This window comes from Micromys minutus (assembly GCF_963924665.1).
Source record: "Micromys minutus genome assembly, chromosome: 15".
NCBI classification, from domain to species: domain Eukaryota; kingdom Metazoa; phylum Chordata; class Mammalia; order Rodentia; family Muridae; genus Micromys; species Micromys minutus.
The window spans coordinates 37,141,479-37,162,170 of NC_137984.1; the positions used below are offsets into that span (position 1 = coordinate 37,141,479).

The 20,692-nt window shown below is 45.2% G+C and overlaps 1 protein-coding gene across 2 annotated transcripts in view; it reads right to left on the bottom strand.

Moving 5' to 3' along the window:
- ANKRD50 (ankyrin repeat domain containing 50) overlaps nt 1-11,193 on the bottom strand; it is a gene marked incomplete at its 5' end in the record, with an annotated part of 30,884 nt that extends 19,691 nt beyond the window's left edge. Inside the window, one exon of one of the 2 annotated variants that reach the window (XM_080929221.1) lies at nt 10,679-11,190. In XM_080929221.1, coding sequence (XP_080785347.1) covers nt 10,679-11,190 — 512 coding nt within the window. Of the gene's footprint in view, nt 1-10,678 lie in introns of both variants that reach the window. The other variant, XM_080929220.1, reaches the window with a different exon arrangement.
- Nucleotides 11,194-20,692: the final 9,499 nt, after the last annotated feature.

The following is a 20,692-nucleotide window of genomic DNA, read 5'->3' on the forward strand; positions in this document are numbered from 1 at the left end:
TTAAAGGGGTGGCTCAGTGGGTAAAGTACTTGTTGCATAGGCATGAGGGCCAGAGTTAGAAACCCCGGAAATCACACAAAGTGTCTATCTCAAAACACAAAACTTCTAAAGAAAAACTGGACTTGGAGTAGAAGAATCCTCTGTAGTTCGAAGGCTAGCTAGTCTGGAGTACACAGAGGCAAAAGAGAAAAAAAAATGAAGAAAAAACCGAGTGTCCACTAGCTTCCACACATGCGCCATGGTGAATGACTTGTATGACAAGTACTAAAGCTAACCATAAAGAACCAAGATCCTCAAGTAGCAACAGTCAAAATCCACACAAGACACTAAATTCCAGGGCTGAAAGGTTTTCAGGTCACTAGGGCACACACCCTTAAAGAAGACACTGGGACTCTGGCCTTGTCTCTCTTTCAATACCCAGCCATAGGAACAGGGGCCTTGTTCCGGAAGTGTCCAGCACTGCTGGATAGCACCACCACCAGCAGAGACCTCAGCATAATGGGCTCCCTTGCTCAGTGACTAGAACTTGAAAGCCTGTGAGCCTAACCAGCATTTATTTGTCTTTGAACTGGTTTTCTCACAGACTTGTCAGGGTGATTTTACCACTTACAGAGTGTGAGACCACACACTTCCAATGCTAGAATCTCAGTCTCTCTCCTCCCTGCAAAAGTCAGTGTCCAAGGATTATCCGTATCAGAGCTGAGGGTCTGGCTCGATGGTGGAGCTAGCTCCCAACCTAGCATGGGTGAGGGTCATTTACCTAGCAGGTCAATGCTAGAACTAGCATGTTCTGAATTATTCTGGACAATATACTGACATATCTGCCATATTAATACATTACTCAATCTTTAAAAAAAATTCTAGGCGTTATTTTTTTTTTGAGAGGTTTTATTTGCTTTTTCTAGAAAATAAAATTATCAAACATTTTCATCTTGTCTTTTCTTGGGACAACAAACTTAGATTATGTTTTCTTTTCTTAAAAAAAAGAAAAATCATCCATCCAATAAATGAAGGCATTTGTAAGCGGTGAAAGACGATGGTGGTAGCTGCTATTTCCAGCCAGTTGAGGATAAAATATTATCTAGTCATTCACCAAACCAACAGTAACAACAACCAGCTGATGATTAAAGCAAGGTCAGACCTGCTACTGAAATCTTAACAAATGTGGAACATGAAAGTGTAAAGAATGTGCAGCCGGCAAAAGACACACAAGCATCAGAAGCTTAGCTCTGAGTGAAGAGAGCCCAGCCTCTCCGAGAGGTGTGCAGTGACAGCCGGAGACGCGCTGACCTGCACAGAGCACACAAGGCTAGTCTCATGAAGGCAGGAACTGAATGCACACATGTCTGCCTCAATGGTGAACAGAGAAAAACCGATACGAACTTGAGGTAGAGACTTTAACTTTCAAATTGCTACTCTTACTCACACGTAAAGTTGTGGCTTAAAACGGTAAGGCACAGAGAGCCAGCAAGCAGAATGGAGAGTCTGGGGATCTGGGAGGACGATGGATATAGAAGGCGGGATGGCCAGAGAGTGGCCATGCCAGACCAGACCTAGTACTGGTGTATAAAGAGAAGTAATTTACAACAGCTTTTAGAAAAGCTATATTAATGTTTACAGGTGCAGGCCAAAAACCTGCTTGGCCACCAAGAAAATCTGCTAGGAACCGAGCCTACAAGGCTGGTAGAGGTCAGTCAGGTCTGGTTTAAAGAGTAAAGTGCAAATCTGAAGAGGTCAATACACAAGATTAGTTTTCCCCAAGGTGTGTTTGTTGCTAAGTTCTGGACGGTGTTTAAAAGGCTGAGGAAAGTAGGCCAAGTGTGTCTGCAGGCCAGTGGGAGAGCTCAGTCTCCATGCTGGAAAGAGAACTCTGCTTACTTTAAACACAAACAACACTCAAGAGAGCTGGAGGAATCTGAGGGTGGAAAGGGCAGGAGGCCACGAGAGCTAAGCTAAGCATCACTGAGGAAGAGCAGAACCTCTGAGCCTCAAGGAGCTGAGATGCCTCCAGGACTTGGTCAAAAGTGAGACAAACTATACCAGAGAAGACAAAGAACAGCTGAGTCCCAACAGCATTGCTGGGAAAGGAAAAGCCCTCACTGATCAGAGGCACCGTGAGGACACTGCTATGCTCATCCAACACACTGACACACCCTTCAATAATTTATTATGGGGGTGGGGGTGGGGGTAGGAGGCATGGCTCAGTGTTGAGCAGTGCCTGCTATTCCTGTGAGGACAGGCCACATTCCCACGTCGGTGTCTGCAACTCTCTCTCCAGAGGATTCAACAGCATCTTTTGGTTTCTGCATGCAAACCCACAAACCCATTTCAGACACACACAGACACATAATTAAGAAGTGAAAACAAACCTTTTTCCCCCCATTTCATGTACATGAATGTTTAAGACCCGGAAAGTGTCAGATCCCCTACAACTAGCATTACATATAGTTGTGAGTCACCATGTGGGTGCTAAGAATGAAACCAGGGTCCTCTAGAAGAGCAGACAGTGCTCTCAACTGCTGAGTCACTTCTGTAGCTCAATAAAGCCTTTAAAGTAATTATTATGGAGCTGGCAAGAGGATGGGTAAATGCATCTGCTGCCGGACCTAAAGACCTGGCTTCAATCCCTGTTGCCCACTTGATGAGAGACCTGACCTCCACATAGGTGTCATGGCATGGCCACGCCCACAGATATACACACACTGTAAATAAATACATGTTTAAAAAATAGGAATGTGGATTAGTAACCTGCTGGCAAAAGAAACAATAGATAGACCAGATAATCCAGGTACTTTCAACATTCCAGCTTCTGGACCCATCCCGTACCGTCTGACACAGTGTACCACATAAACATGGGCATGTGTCAGAAAACAACTTCACTACAGCGCCCCAAACTAGCCCACTCTGGCTCACAGCTCCACAGTTTTCTTCTAACCATGACCATGGGGGACAAATCCACACCCTATCTGGAAATGTTCCCTCTGCTCATCTGTTCTTCAGATTCTACCAACCACGCCTACTCAATTCCCAATGCTCCGGCATCTCCCATGAATCAGGCAGCACACATCTCTCCTTTATTACTCCTCTCCTTCCACCATTCTCTGCCTTCTGCAAGAAATCCATGAGCCCACAGCTTCTCCAGCTTCTGCTAGATGTCAGCCCTGGGCCACAGTAAAGGCTTCAGTCTCCTGGGTACTTAGCCCTAGAATTCATTCACAATGCCAGTGGCTGGAACTTTCTCATGCTATGGAGATGACCTGCCTGTCACTCCCACACATGACCTCAGCTCACAGGAATACCTTACCACTGACACCTCGTGCATGGTCCTATCACCCTGTTGCAGTAATTCCGTCTTCATGATTTGACAACCCCTAATCAGAAACCCCATCAAGTTCTGAGCCTCATGTTATTACTCTGCCTGCTCATTAGTGGCCTTGGACGCCAGCAGCATCCCAGGCAAGCTTTGGCTGAATCTGAACTGCTTGCTCACCTTCTGTGCTTAGATGCAGGAGTTCAGCCTTCTCAGAACTACACCCTCCAGCTTCCAGACCGAGCTGGGTTCCTCCCTTCAGCCACTGTTTTGCTGTAACTCAAAATTCCAGCCTGCCAGCTTGCAAGCCAAGATCCCAAGAGGCAGATCTTGCATTATTTCTGTTATTACTCTCATCCAACGAGCTCTCGGGTCAATCTGAAACCAAGCTCAGAAGATCCACCTGCTGGACTCTCCATTCTTCCAAGTCCAAGCACCAACATCTGCACACGGATAACCACCCTGGCCACTGCCTTCCTTGTCTTAGCTCATCTACCGTCTTCTCAGGACATTAGTCAAATTATTTTTGTCTAAAGAGCTCCCATGGTTTCCAGTCTACTCAAAGAAACAAACAAACATACAAACAATGTCCTTGTAACTATCTAAAGCTCTCTCAGGGTCCTAGTTGTTTCTGCTTCCCACTGTCTGCACCTGTGAGCTCTCTGGCAGAAGAAATATTCCTTTATTCTCAGTTTTGTAGTCTCTGTGCTACTAGACATTAAACCAACTGCTACCAAGGCTATGACCTTGTACTTGGTGTCTCCTGAAACTGAAGCCCTTGTCAAATTTCTTTCTAAACCTCCTAAGTAGCCATGTATAATAAAGCAGCCTTCCATTCTCCCAGCCCTAGCTCCCACTATGTTGGTTTTCTATAAAACACCGTTTCCAGTTGTCTTAACGTCTGCACTACTCACCTCTGCTAGCTAGCAAAATTAACCCAATAAACAGAATATTTGCCACATTTGCTAACTGCATGCCCTAGGACAGAACCTAGTATGTTCCTAATGCCCAATATGAATTAAAAGGAATGAATGAACCAAAGTACAAAGGTGGCCTCAGCAACACTGCATAACTAAGGCTGTTCTTCAGGACTGGGGCTTGGTTCCCAGCATCCACATCAACTAACTTACAACTGTAATTCTAGCTCCAAGGGATCTTACTCCTAGTCTCTTCCGATAGCTACGCTCGTGTGGGATATACTCACACAGACACAAGCATATAGGCATAAAAAGTAAAATAAACCTTTAAACACACACACACACACACACACACACACAGATGTTGCTTAATGACTCTGGCTGTACAACACAATCCACACTGTGCCTTTCTGGAAACCTAGACATCCCAGGCCTCACACCTCTCAGAGAGACACCGTGAGGTAAAGAAGAACTTCCTTAGCTGTTCTCACTTTCATCCCCCCAGAATATGGGAATATTCTGGCTGCAGCAGGGGGTGGTATACAAAACTCTATAATACATATATACAACATATAGCTATAGGTGTAAACTGTTTCTCACACAAAAATGAAGTATTTCAGAACTGAATGTGGTTTCAAACAATAAAAATTATATCAACATGGCCAAAATTAGAATGTCTTAACATTAAAACAAGTAGTTGGCTATTAGTTTAAGACTGATTGGCTCTTACTGTATTGTAACTCTAGCAACCACATACTGTACTCCCTCATAAAGGTTGTCAGAAAGCCAGAGTTAAAATGAGAATAATTCCCTATCTCACGTGATCATTAAGAAATAAAGAGCAGAGTGGGGTGGTGAGATGTGGGGCCAGCTGAGGGAGGCAGCCTGTGTCAGTGGGTGGGAGAGGGCTTACTAACTGGTGCTCAGCCCCAAGCATGAGCCCTGGCACCACAGAAAACAAGTTACCAAGATGTGATTCCAGGAGGGACAGCCATGCAAAAAACGTGTTGGCTGTACTATAACCTGATGGGGTAAAGACACTGTGACTCAAAAGCAAGGAAGAGGGTCAAGGAATTACAGGGCAAGGTCAAAGGCCACGCCAGCAGGAGACCATGGAGCTCACGGTTTCCTCTACTGGTGGTAAGAGGGGCAGACGGGTCTAAGGGAGGAGGTCACATGACCTGACTAGATCTCTGATGGTCCAGGCTGCTGTATTTCTGGCAACACAGGATTTAGCTATGGTGGGAAGTGGAAACAGGAGCTGCTGGCTTAATCTTGGAGGTAGAAGAAGGTGCTGATAGACTGGGTGAATGGATGAGTGACAATGACTAATGCATGATTCCCAGATTTCTAATGCAAACAACGACTTCCATTTGAAATAGTCCTTTCTTCTTAGCTCTGCAGTTATTTTCATAATCGTGGTCTATACTTCCCCATAGCAGTTATGTGTGTTCTCTCTGTGTCTATGAGTGTATTTTATCTACTCCAGGGGTGGGGTAAGGTTACAGCTGGGATCCTGTCTCTCCATAACTGTCATCCTCTCTGAGCCAGCAGGGTAGCCAGAGCACATTCTCACCACAGTTCTGTTACCATGGTAATGGCAAGAAGCGCCAGAGAAAAAGCCAAAATGAAGTCACCATGTAGGCACAGGCCTAAATCCTGAGAAAACCAAAGACAGTCATGGCTCTAGTTCTCAGCTGCTATAACTGTACATTTCAACTCTATTTGGGGTTCCATAATTTTTATAACATAACTTTGACTTTTGAATATACAATGACCCAAAATTAGCTCAACATAAAATTCGGACTGAATCCAGGGTATGTCTGGCAGCTTGCCTATGCTGTGTCACAGGGCTTCACGGAAGCATTGGCTCTAAACATGGGACATGATAACTCCACACTGTGCGCACTGTTAGGTCTAAGGCCTGAAACACTTCAGCTTGGATTAATGACTCGCATTATGAATCACCTTACTTCACCTCCACAGACAAAGCCTTCTGCTCTTACAGAAACATGGCAGCTTAATTATGGAAAACAAAGTTCTCCCCTGCTTTCCTACTTCATTCCTTGACATGTATCAAATTGGTGTATCTCTGGATTGGATCGGATTTGCAACATTTGTTGGGTTTTTTTTTTTTTTTGGCATTTATTTATTAAATGTGTGTGTATATATTGAGTATGACACACAAACACACAACACACACACACACAGTGTTAAAGAAAAAGAGAGAAACCTTGGAAGAGAAGTGAGCAGAGCACACAGCACTCAGTATCCAGCTTGGAGCAAGAGGACAGACATGAGGAAGAGGAAGTGGAAGGCTCCAAAGAATAGAACGCTGTCTTAGAGGAAGAGGATCAAGTGGGGCTTCGGAAATGGCTCAGGAACTAAGGATGCTCACTGATCTTCCAACTGAGTTCAGTTCCCAGAATCCACATGGCAGCTCACAATCGGTTGTCACCCCAGCTCTAGAGGAGCCAATTCCTTCTTCTGACCCCTGTGGACACCCCATGTGCACACTGCCACTCACAAAGATATAGTTGTATAACTCAGAATGCTTTTATAAATAAATAAACACAACATACATACATAGTTTTAAATGACAGAGTAAAGAGTGAAAATGCCCTTGGCCTGAAGGACACCTGCAAAGTTTTGTAAATGATATTATGGTTTTGCTGTGTTTAAACAGTGGACAAAAAAGACATTTTAATAGGAATCTTCAGTTTACAAATACTTGAGGATGGAAATTGAAAAGGGTGGAAAGGTGGTGTAGCCATTAAGAAAATGGACTATTCATGCAGAGGACCGGAGTCTGATTCCCAACACTCACATCTAGTGGCTCACAACCACCTACTACTATAGCTCCTGGACACCTCACAACTTATTCTGATGCACATATACATGCACATATTTTTAATTTTCAAAATGCTTTTAAAAGAGGATGAAAATGACAATTATCCTACACAGTATTAGGTATAAAGGACAACTGATGGAAAAAGACTATTTTGCCATGAGCACACACAAGAGAACAGGAAAGTAGGCCTTCTGCTCTGAGCCCTCTGTTGACGAGATGGGAGGTGGGTATCTTGTCACCAAACTACCTGGATCAGTGCCAATTTGCACAGCAGGTTAATAAATTAAAAATCACTACTCTATTCTAGTCTGTTCAGCATTTAAAATTAGTCCAAACAATAAAGCATTTCATTTTTCTTACTCATTCAAAGGCTTCAGCCTTTCATGTCTGTTAGGGAATATTTTAGATAGGCAAGCAGCATTCTGCATCCATTAAATGATAATTACTTAGCAGCTGCTGACATCATGCAAAGTCTAGCTAAGCACTGTAGTAGGCAGGCAAAGTTCCACAGGCGTGAATGACGTCATGGAGACGCGGAAGAGAGAGGGAACAAAGGACACCTGGGTCAGTTAAGAGTCCAGGTAAGAAGCTGGCTGGAGGTGACAGATGAAAGCACCAGGAAGAGTCAGACCCTTAGGGAGTCCTGTCCTGTTGGCTGGGGGTAGGGGCTGATCTCGCAGCTGGAGAACTTCTTTTGCAAGCCCTTAGTCCTTCCTGTAACCTCCAACCTTAGTGCCTACAGTCATTCATCCAGCTTTAATATCTCCTCACAATTCGAATCCACTTACACTCAATCTTTCCAGAGGGAAAGGGACACCTGCAGTGTGTCACCCACAAATAAAGGCAGAGATAGAGATGAGGCCTTCTGGGTTCTGTGTCCACCTAAATATGAAAGACCTGGAAGGCCCAGCTGGGAGTTTGTAGCTTATAGTGAAATAAGACCTGAAGCACTGCCCCCGCCCCCCTTCCTCACTTCCTACAGAGATAGTTACCACTTGGTCAGAAAGAACTGAAACTGACAGGAAGCCCTGATTTACTTGTTTAAACACTAGAGAAGAAGCCATGTTGAAGGCAAACACACAGCTTTGTACTGAAGACCTGGGTCTCGGGGAGAACGGAATAAAAGAAATCAGCCATCAGTTCCCAGCACAAATCAAAATGAACGCATTAAAAATTTAGTTCCTTTGAGTAACACAAGTGGGTGTAAATAAGTAAAATAAACAATTAATGGCAAACTAAGTAAAGTGAAAAGAAAGAAGCATGTTCCTTAAGTCCACTTTGTACTGATGTAACAAAATACCAAAGTGGGAAGGGCATAAACGATGGTTTTACTGGGCTTACGGTTCTAAAGGGTAGGAAACCCAAGATGGGGGAGCCTTAGCTCACAGGGTACTTCTTGCTAGATAACTGGGTAGAAAAGTCAAGCAAGCAGACACACAGGAAGTAGAGGTAGCACCAAGGAACTGCCACTCCTGTCAATCAGAAGGACGGTGTGGGTGTGGTTCTCCTCCAAGGCCCTAACTTGGCTTCCTTCCCTTCAATTAGTTAATAACCTCAAATCAGGCAGAAAAATAGTTACAGACCAATGTCTGAGTGAGAGAAAATTTCCTGAATGTTTTCAGGAAAATCAATGATATTACGAAGAATATCACTGTTTGGGATGAGAATTCATAAAAATAAGCACACAATTATCCAACAGGGTTTGAACTCTTAAGTCTCAGACGCTATACTCTAGAAGTGACTGGGTATGATGTCACCCAAATAGCTTATGAAATTATTTAAAACAAATTGCATTAATTATTAATAGTTACCTTCAGAGAAGGCAGTAAGGGAGAGGGCGTGTGTATGTGCAGCCTGTAAGCTGTGCTTCCAGAGAAAGCAATGATCATTCAAAGTCTCCACAGAGTGCCCTCCACCAAACCTACAACCTGGCTGAGTCACTGACCCAGCTTGTCCTGATTTCCTCAGCAGCCTACAGGCAATAGCTCTGATCTGATGGCTAGCAGGAGACTTGTCCAATGTCTTGCCAGATTGTATTTACTCAGGTAAAGATCTAGAAGGACATCACACTTCTCAAACCTACCCGGAAGCTGACTTTCGTATTTTAATTATTCACCTTCAACCATCCTGGTCACACTACCTGTACTGACTGCTTTCTATTATGGTGATCAAACACCTAACAAGAACCAACTTAAGAGGAGAAGGGCATGGCAGCTATAACTTGAGGTAGATGGTCACAGTGTATCCAGTCAGAATGCAAAGAGCAGAGAGGAAATGGGGTGGGGCTACAAAATGTAAGGCCTGCCCCCAGTCACCCACTTCCTCCAGTTTTGCCCCACCTCTAGAGCTGGGCCAGCTGCACATCAAGCTTTCAAACTCATGAGCCTATGGGGGCCTTTCCCATGCAAACCCTACTCTTTCTGTAACTCGGAACATGGTAGTAAACACACACCTTCAGGCTCTCCACCTTCACTCACAACTTGTTATTCACACACACACACACACACACACACACACACACACACACACACACACACAATCAGTATCTTTGAAATCAGTATGCATCTTCTTCCCAACCTGTATAACCTTAGGAAATGTCCTTCTGCTTTCTCTGTTTCTTCATCAAGAAAATAAAGAACGGTTCCCACATCACAAAATTACACGGCTTAATATTTGTAGCCCACATCACAACAACCCCCACAGTGTTTACTATCATTATCAAATATTTTCAGTATCACCTGCACAAGTTTTAGATTTCAGGACATAAAAGCAAACAGTGGTTCAGGAGAGACTTTGCAAATCCCTCCTCCAGACACACAAACTTCTCGGGCACCAGCGCTGAGTGCCTAACACACTCCTGGTTCTGGAGGAACTGGGCAGTGTGGAGAACCCATGGAGATGAGCCAGTCAGGCAGAAGTGAGGTAGAGAGGACGACATACCAGCTTCTCAATGAGCAGAGACGGACAAGCCAGACTTATCTCCAAGGACTGGCGTTTCCTGGAATGCAGTTCTGCATCTGAAACCATTTTCAGAGGCAACATGCTCACTTCCACCCACCCGTCTGTTACATCGAGACTCTTAAATGGGTGAAACAATGTCTTCAACACTCAGAACTCTCGGATGGTTCAAATGTTCGCTATTTTATAAATGTCACCATAGGTCACTCAACTTTTCTATTAGTTAATAAGAGAATAAATCCCACAACGTGAGCAAATTTCCCAAGGACTCTGTTTTGGAGAAAGTGCATTTCTTATTTAAAGGAACAATAAATGCTACTATGGACAAAAGGTAGCCTTGCTGAAATCTGACCCCAGAGTCTCGGCAGCTAACTGCTGCGTCTTATTACAAATACCCTTTACCATCTATAGGCTCTGTAGAAGAGAGCAGCATCCTGCTATTAAGCCAACAAAATTAAGCTTCCCTTTTAAGCCACACGCTACACAATGATACGAAGCTTAAGTTTGGTTCTCTTTTACATAACTAAGGAGGTGCACTGAGGAACAGTGACTTAAGTGTAAAAACTGAGTAGTATAGTGTGGTCAAGGTATCTCTGACTTGGATGCACAGAAATGCAAGCATGGCTACCTTCCCACTGTTACCTTTTAAATGCTTCCGCGGGGTTCCTCTCACACTCTCCAGGCTCTAGGAGACTCTGGACGGCTGGATCTCTTAGCTTGTCCTCATAACCTTGGAGGAGTCCACTTTGGCAGATCTGGGCTACCAGACCTCTGATAAACCCTCCAACACACAAAGTGTCCGAGTCCTGGGCTTTGCAGAAGTGGAAAGCCAAAGCCTGCCGATGCAGACCTCTCTGCAGGCCGGCGGGTGAACTCGGCCACAGGAGCTCAGTGCACAGGGCTGTCTTCCCGCTGCCAGGCCCTCCTACCAGCAACACACCCCAGGAGGCCCCCTTGCCAGAGATGGCACTCGCATTATTCCCCGCATTCCCGACAAGGGACTGTGCATTGGCCGCACTGGTACAGCAGCTGGATTTCTCCTGGAGGCAGTGCTGAAGTTTGTGGAAAACCCATTCCCGACAGTAAAACTGCTTCCCTTGCAGGAGACTCGTTTGGGCCATTTTGCAAACTTTCTCTTCCCAAGGATTAGTCATAATAGGTTTTGTTTTGTTTTGAATCTTCAGTGTGGGCTAGGACCCGGATACATTACCACAGGCTTCATGTCCATTTGGGCATAACTTCTATGTCAGTTAACTGGGAATGGCCAGTTACAGTGAAATTCAACAGGCTCAGAGTTCATTTGGCAAAGGAATGTGCGTGTCTTTATTTGGTTCCATAGCCTTAATTAGCAAAGGATCTATTTATTTAATTGTCAAGCAGGATGCGAAAGCGGCTTGTCTGGAAGCTGGGCAACACCATTCCTGGATCTTTTGGGGTCACAGAACGCTATGGCTCAATCTGGAGTTGCTGTGACGGCAGATGCTTCAAGTACACAAATGAGAAGACACATCTGGAAAACAGAGAATAGCCAGTGCTTGGGTCTGTAGAAAACGCCTCCACAGCACTGCCTGCTTCAGTGTTCTATCTGAAAACGAGATGCAGAAAAGCCATCCATTACGCTAAGTGGCACCAAAGAGATTGCATTTAGACTGGATGTAGGTAGCGGTGTGTCTCTCTCGCTGAAGGATGAGCATTCCGAGCCCAGAGCCTAGTTCTTGCCAGTTTCAGACATCTGACCGCAGCCAGGGAACTGTTTCAAATTAGAGTCTCTTATGTGGCAAAAATCGCAAACCTCTGTTGACACCTTCTTAATGGAAAACATTCATAAAATAAATTTTTCGAGATGACAGATTCTCAATAGACCTGGTTTCAGGTTCCTCGGTGTTCCTGTGCCCTGGCAGTCAACAATTCCCCAAGCTAAAATGAAGCAAATAAAAAATGTCTTTAGTTCAAAACACCATGTTAAAGCCTATTCGTTGCAACTCACCCCAGAAATCACTCTCAAAAAAGTTACATGGTTACCCCTTAAATAAACCCATTTTCCTTTTTATACTTTTTTCTTCCTCCATGAGTATGCTTCTAAGACAGATGTTTTTTACAGAATTAACCCAGATTTTAAAAGCCTCAGCGTCGAAACGGAAACAAAATGGTACTTTATGCCACCTACAGTAACATCCTGGATTCCAGCCTGAAAGCCCTCACAGTATAGCTAGCTGTGCAAGAGCGCCACTGAGGCAGCTCAGGCACCCCGTCCGGCGGGGGTTCTTTGTTGATAGTTTACAGACCCTGGGGGAAGCAAGGGGCTGCGGTTACACCGGACCTGCTCCCGTAGAAGGCCGGCTGAGCCCGGGAAGGCAGTCCCCACTCAGGCCCGGGAGGACGCCTGCTTCCCCGACTGCTCGCTGCCGCAGCTCCAGCCCCGGCTCAGCTGACAGACAAAGGCTCGGAACGAGGTGCTGCCCGGTGCGGCGCGAGCAGGGCGCGGCCCAGGTCCCGCCGCGGGCGCCGCCTCCAGCCCCGGGAATCCAGAGAGGGTCTGACCCGCCCGGCCCGAGCTCCGCTACAGAGGCCGCTCCACCCGGCCTGCAGCCCGCGGTTACCTCAGTCCTTTCCGTTCCACGCTCCCGGGATCTCCGCAGCCGTCCCGCCGCCCCGGCACCGGGTGCGCTCCGCCTTGCACTCGCCTGCGGCTCCCGACCGCCGCCAGCCCGGCCGCCCCGCACAGCGGCGCTCCGCCCAGCCCCCACAGCCGCCACCGCCGCCGGCGCAAAGACTGTCTCAGCCAGAGCCACAGCCCCGCCCTCAGTGCAAGCCCCGCCCACACAGAACTGGCCACGCCCAACACCGCCCCGTTGCACCCAGACCACGCCTCTCAAAGGACCACGCCCCTCCTATAGGTCACGTCCCGCGTAGACCCCGCCTCCCCCCAGTTGAGCCCCACTCCATTGGCTCGCCTCTCGCAGATTCTGCCCAATCGGGTCTTTTTTGCTAAAGGCTCCGCCCAACTCATAGCCCCGCCTCATCTGTCCAGCCATTCTTCTCAGGCCCCACGCGCCACGGCCCCGCCTCTCCCCGTCCCCGGTCCTCTGCGCCCGCAAACCCCAGTAGTCTCCGCTCCGGGTGACTCAGTGCGGGGTTGTGTCCTATCCCCCAAGCTCGGCTCCGTGGTCGCTTTGTGCGACTGTTCCCTGGGCTTTCCCGAGAAAGCTAAAGGGCGTCGAGCTCCGAGCCTAGCTAGGAAAGCGGCAGAATTAGGCCGGCTCTGGATGAGGGGCGGGGCGTTACTTCGTGTAAGCTTAACTCCCAACACCTGTAGTACCTAACACCTTGTCCAGGTTGCAAGAGAACCTGCCGAAGAGAACGTTCTCCAGAGCTGCATGCAGGCTGATTTTTGTAAAGCTAAATTTGGGTTAGTTTCTGCTTAAACTGCATTAGTCATTATTTAGCCTGTGTTTCCAACAGCATAGGGCAAGACCGTAAGTGGAGAGATTTTAATATATATGTAGACTAGTTTTAATTTATTTTGTATATATAATTTTCATTAAACTACTTGCTAAGTTAACACACGGAATAATTTTGGCCTGGACCTGAAGGTAGAGAAACCTGGTTTAGTAGACCATCTCCATTGATATGGAAGTTTTTGAGAGGTAGCATTTGTATGTAGCATAGGCTAGCCTTGAACATGGCTATCCTCCTGCCTCTATCTCACAAGTGCTAGGATTACAAGGCATTAATCATGCTTGCTGAGAGACTATCAGCTACAACTGTCTTTAATCTTCAGGCCCACTTGAATATTACTTTTTCATTATGTATAGCTCACAATTCATCTGTCATCTTGTTTTCCTAATAGAAAAACTAACAATAGCTTGCATACAATTTTATCAAATTTATATTTATCAATCACCTAAATACTAGAAATAACATTAGCATATTATTTACTCTTGGTATATACGTTAGTTTTGCTTTGAGACAGGGTCTCACTGTGCAACCCTGGAAGGCCTTGACTTTCTGTGTAGACCAAGATGGCCTCAGATTCATAGAGATCCGCCCGCCTTCACCTCCAGAGTGCTGAGATTAAAGCCGAGTGTCACCGAGCCTGCTGGTTCACATACATTGTTTAGTTTCTTAGCCATGTTTTCTCTAACAGAAGATCCTGGCATTTTTCTTGGAAAAGACATTTTAAAAATAGTGTTCTTTATTATTATTTTGTTAATAAAATGTTCATAAATTTTCATAAATTTGAAATTATTCACACCTTCAAACATATTTGCCACCTGTAGACTATTTTGTTCCTTTAATTTAAGTTTTATTGATTTTTTTTGTTTCCCTATTAGAGGTGAGGTTCCTATTAAGTTCAAAGCAAATTGGCTGAATAAAGTAGTCTTCATTTCGAATTTCTTTATTTGAAAACTACGTTTTTTATTTCAAATATTTTCATAGATTATTATCTATATTCACAGTTATATCCTTCAACAAATATGGTTGAAATACAAGCTCATAGTTTTAAATTTTATGTTTATATAAATGTTTTAAGCATATTTACATGCTGAAAAGTTAATTTATTCTCATTTTAATCATATATATATATATATATATATATATATATATATAATAAAGTTTCATCGAGTTAAGATCAGCACCTCCAACCCAAAGATTCCCCCTACAAACTAAGGTATTAAAGAGCACAAATAAAATTTTAAACTGGGGCTTTGTATGTATTTATACTTACAATAAAGAATGTTTATTCTTTTCTGTGACAGAGAAAAAGTATCTATTTTTATCTAAGCCCAAATTTCAGTTATTTCAGCAGGCAGAGGCCACAAACATCAAAGCCTGAGATTTTAGAGATTTTAAGTATGATGTTTTGAAAATGTAGAGGACTTCTGCTGGTGCTCTGGCATGGATCTGGGGTTTGCTCACAAAGCCAAGCCTTAAAGAGTTGGGCATCTTCAGATTATGCCACAGATTTGAGGAGCCCTGTCTCATGTGTGCTTCCTTCCCAGATGCCATGGTATTTACTGCACATATCCATCTCAGGAAGGCACACATTGCACAGGTCCCAAGAGTGGGAAGCAGTGGCTGTCCACAGCATAATACAAGTTCACAAGTGTATAGCCACACTGCTCGTGTGTATGTGTGTAAGATAGCACTGGCCATTCCTGTGAAGTTATTTTATGTTCTGAGCTAGCTCACTATTCTGGAAAGGAAGGTGATTTTCTTCTGGAAGGGCTAGAGAAGAAATTATCCCAAGAGGCATTACCTATTTCCCTACAGATTTAAAGAATTCTACACAGATTATGCCACAGACCACAAAACAGGGTAGAGGCTGGAAGTAATGAAGGTGCCTCACCCATCCCACATGGTTTTTAATGTTGCTGTTAGTCCAGGTCTTATTTACACAACCACGGAACATACTGGTTATGCCGAGTGAACTGAACAGAAATGGAGCACACAGGAAAGATCTTACCACGCAAGAATATGGTAGCTCCTGCTAACAGTTCCATCACTCCAGAGCTTAAGACAGGAGCATTACTGAGAGTTCTGGGCCAATCTGGGCAGCTTAGTAAGAAAGACACGGCCTCAAAGACCAAGACAAAGGGACCTGAGCTTTATAATGGAACATCTGTTTGTTGTTGTCCTTCTGAGTGCCTTTTGGGGGAGCACCCATAAACGCCTTACAAATTGAAGGTACTTTGTTGCCTGCCCAGAAAGTAACTTTTGCTTATAAGACACAAGAGGTACAGGGATTTTCCTTCAGAGGATGGGAGAGACCCCAGATAAGTTGTGGCTTGTAGAATGCTAGGCCAGCAGGGTGAAGACCAGTTGAGTACAGTTAAGCAGCTGATTGCAAAGCTAAACAGAGCATAAGCTGTCAGAAGACCCCAGTGTTACACCCTTGTCTACCTCCCAGAGGCAGAAAGGAATCTTTAAACTAACAGCGTGCCAAGCATTGACCCCGCATGCAGCTTGAGTGGTCCTCTAACTTCAAACTCAAAGTCATCCTCCACCCTTCACGGAGGACTCTCATCTGTTCATAAGCATCCTCTGCGCCACAATTTTAATATCTGAGAACCTTGGAAAGCAACTTAGTAACAAGTAACCCCCACCTTCATGAGTCCTGTGTGGCCTGTGCCATATGGTCATATAGAAACATAGCAATGATCGCACAGAATTAGACCAATTTGAAACTAATGTTAAGTGCCATCTGCTAAGGCAAACTTCTGTAACTTTATTATGTCTGCTACACATCCTCCAGTGAGATGGCAAGGAAACTGGCTAAATTAATCACTTCATTAGCTTGCATATAATTTGTTAACGCGGACGTTCCTAGGGAAATGAAAGACACTGTTTAATCACTTGTCCTCAGGCGTCTGCAGTCCCAGCAGCACACCCCACTTTTTCTTGCTCCAAACCACTGTCATCTTCTGAGCCACATCGATAACTTCAGGATGGTAGCTTGCCTTCACAAGGAAGACCGACAGAAGCACAAGGGTTAATAAACTGAAGCTATCGTCTATGAGAGTCATGAATCCGGTAGGACATTCTCCTAAAGGGCAGGAGAGATGGCTCTGAAGAGTTAAATGCTTGCAGAGAACTGGAGTTTAGTTCCCAGCACTCACAATGTTTGGCTCATAACCTACAGTTCCAAGAGGATCCTACCTCTCTAGCTTCTGAGGACACCTACAGTCACATGCACATACCTACGTGTACACACATACACACACACACACAACTACATAATAATGATAGACTTAAGAAAGCAGGCATGGTCTTAAGGCCTCAAGAGGCTCCTGTGGGTCCTTCAGGTCTGTTCTCTGCAGCACCCACTGAGGTTTAATGTGATGCTGATGCACATGACAGAAACAGCCTACAACACAGCAGGAGGCCTGCTCTTGCTGCAGTGTCTGGGCGGCGGGTTCCTCTTTGTCTAAAGTTAGGTTGGCTGTTTGCTAGCCACCAAGATGGCATTCACAATTTTCTTAAGTCAACGGACATGGGTGCCTCTATTTTTGATTAGCCTGGTATACCATCCTCCTTTTAGGGGGTGCTAACTTTCCTTTTATTTTCATTGAATGCTGCCTAAGCTTATCCTGCTGTGAGGAATCCTTCTGGCAGAAAAATGTAATTGGAATTTCAAGTCAACACTGAGTTGGTTAAAAGACTGGTGTGGCTATGAAACACTGTCCTGTCAGTGGTGGCTTCCGTAGCAGAACATGAAAAATGTTCCAGTGCAAAGATTCCTGTTCCTCACAGGGGAGGCAAAATTGGTAGTCCCCCTACCCCAACCCCAGCTACCTACCTGTGTCTCCTAGGTAGCTGTGAAGATGCCCTCTCCCCACTTCAGTGGGTGACCTTAGACAGTCTTCTCGATGTGTCCTGTTAGCCACATTCGAATGTGACAGACATGAGAGTACACCAGCACCAGGCCTGGATTTTCCACCTGGGATGGCTCACATTTAAGAACCATCGTAAAGAAAGTCATTACCTAATCTGAAAGGCTGTGCAGAGCAATCAAACCTCCCAGGGCCAGCAAGGACAGTCCCAGCCAGCCCAACATCCCAGGAAACACTGACGTCCTAATGTCACCACCTCCAGCACTGTGAACTATACTGTATCCAGTGCCAGAATTGTCCAACTGAGCCTGTGAAGTCTCGGGAACTCCAGGGCTAACAAAATGACTGCAGTGTTAGAACTGTACCCTGCTGGCTGATGAGAAAAGTCACAGAGTGATCCACAAACACAAGTTGAACATAATAACTCCAGAATAGAAAAGTCTCCAAACATGAAACGTGCCAAAACCTCTTCATGAGTGGGAAACTCTGCTTGTGCCTTTACGGACTGGGCCCCAGTCACAGCATTGCTGAGAAGATGGGATAAAATCACATCCAGCTATGAGTATAATATGTGTATGAAAGGTGAATTTTTGCATTCACATTTTTAACTAGTTTTCTTGTTGCTACACAAAAGAAGCAGCTTTAAGAAATTTCCAGTCAATGTGTAGGAGAGTCAGCTGGGAGGAGAGCCTCTGAGAGCGAGAGGGGAATTGATGATGCTTACTGGGGTGGGAAGATACACCCACTGTGGGTGGCAAGCACGGCCTGATTAGAATCCTAAACTGTACTCACGGAGCGTGTGAGCTGAACACATACGTGTTCCATAGTTCAACATCCAACAAAATAGCTGCATATCCTCAGCTAATTCTAGAAAGTGGGTCTTATTTCATAAATTTTGGCACTTTCAAAGATTAAATTATTTTAAACTAAGAAGGTCAAAGTCAACTAATGTTTAAACTCTGGGTACTGGTTGGAGGGTATGCCATCAAACAAGAAAGTCAAATTTTTTGCTTAATTTATATTGTTAAAAATTAAACAATCTGTACCGAAACCTATTAAGATAAATGTTTCTCAAAGGTAATTTACTATATGACATAATAGTTGGCACTGGCTGTATCTTCCCCGGATAAGTTTGTTATTTGATATGATCTTGGTACTGTGAGCGTGCATTATAACACTTGGTAGTTTAATTTGGCTGAGTTTCAAGTAAAATGAATGGAGAGTATTTTATCCCTTATGTTCTTATAGGCATTCATTATTTGCTTCCGGAAGATCTTAGAAAAGTCACACACATGGACAAGCAACTGGCACTTCTCTGTGACTGATAAGATACACGCTGTGCTTCGCATGTGTCCACAGAGCACAGACTAGAAACTTGCAGGGTTCCTGAATGTCCAGAAGAACAAGGTGCTACCACTTGATAAGGCAAGCCTGAGCTGCAAGCCAACACTGCAATCAAAGTGTGCCCTGAGGACAAAGCAGAAACCAAAAGTTCATTGCAGGGAACTGTCCTAATTTGCTTTCTGATGCTGCGGTAAACACTGACCAAAAGCAGCTCAGGGAGAGAAGGGTTTATTGGGCTTTCTCCTTATAGTCCATCTTGAAAGGAAGCCAGGGAAACCCGAAGGCAGAAACCGAGGCAGAAACCATGAAGGAATGTTGCTTAGTCACTTGCTTCCCAGTTTTGTTCAGTTCCCTCCCCATCTCTTTTAATGAAAACTTTAAAAAAAATCTGTATGACAGTCTGCCTCCATGTATGTCTGTGTACCATATACAGGCAGGGCTCCACAAGACAGGAAGCCAGCAGAGGGCATCGGATGCCCTGGGACTGTGGGTGCTCAGGACTGGACCTGGGTCCTCTAAAAGAGCAACCAGTGCTCTTCTGAGCCACCTTTCCAGCCCTCTGTTAATTTTCTTATACAGCCCAGGTCTGCCTGCCTGGGAATGGCACTGCCCAGACGTACCAATTAGCAATCAAGAAATGTCGCACAGTTATGGCCATGGGCCAGTCTGATGGAAACAGTTCTTCACTTGAGTTCTCTCTTCCCAGTTATGTCAAGTGGATGACCACAATTAGCCACCATAGGAGTTATCAGGAAGGACGCCAGTAAAGGGGACGCTGCAACCAAAGTAACATCCCACTTTCTATCACAGAAACCTGACCGGTTTCTGAGTACAAGGTGATTGGCAGCCAGAGGGTTTAGTATACCTCTGCTGGCTTGGAAACAGCAGTGGCCACAGGGGAGGATGGGACAATGACCCAGGGAGCTAGGCTGGAGACCTGGCTAACCGCCAACAGGAAATGGGACCTGAAGACATCTTTAGGATACTGAAATCTCCAGGTCACAGGAAGGAGTCTGGAACAGAAGCTGAAGTTCCACAGCCAGCATCCTGTCTTGGACTTCATAAACCTAGAGTCATCTGAATCTGCCTGAAACTATGGGATGGTAAGCAGGTGTTATTGTAAGATTCTGAGTCTTTGCTAACTTGTTTGCCCACCATGGGAAACCAATAGAACCCAGTACCACAGGGCCATCATAGCAAATTCTCAGATATGTGAGAGGGGTTGGCTGGGGCATGGCGGTTGGGGGGTGGGTGGGGGTGAACAAAAGCCACTGAAAATTTAAAGAATAGACAAGACTTAGAGCCTTAGAATCATGGTTACTAGAAACAAGGGCAAACAACAAAACCAAACCAAAAACCAATGAAAACAAGCAAAAGTGTTGTCAGAAAAGGGGTCTGAAGGCCTTAAGGAGGAGGAAGGGACACTCTTGATTCATTGTGGGGGCAGGCTTTGGGACATTAGTTCCTGTGGCTATGTATAATGTGCACTGTTGACTTGGTAAGTTTGGATGCAGAGCAGCAGAGATTGCCGAGTGTCAAAGGTGAAGCCTTGCCCTTTGCTGCCCTTTACTTTAGTATTGAGAGTACCTCAGGAAAGGACTGGGAAAGGCTATTAGACACTCGATGGCTCCTGGAGTCCCCAGCCTCAGACAAAGACTGAATGTGTGACTGTTTTCTGAAACCCCAGAAAGAGTAAAAACCCCGAGGATTCAACAAGACTGAAGGTAACCTTGAGAGTGTCAGTCAAACCCAAGCGCCCCTAGGTAGCTTTGCCACTGTCCCTCCCGGTCCCAGCAGAAACCACAAAGAACACAACTTTGTGTCTCAACAGTGTAAACCTGGAAACAACCACAGGAACCCCCAAATATGATTTGAGAACGTGCCAGCCCCAGGAGGTTGTCTATGCTTCCAATGTAGCATAGACTCAGACCCTTCCGTCCCAGCGGGCAGCTGAGGCTGGCAGAACTGCTCAGCTGAT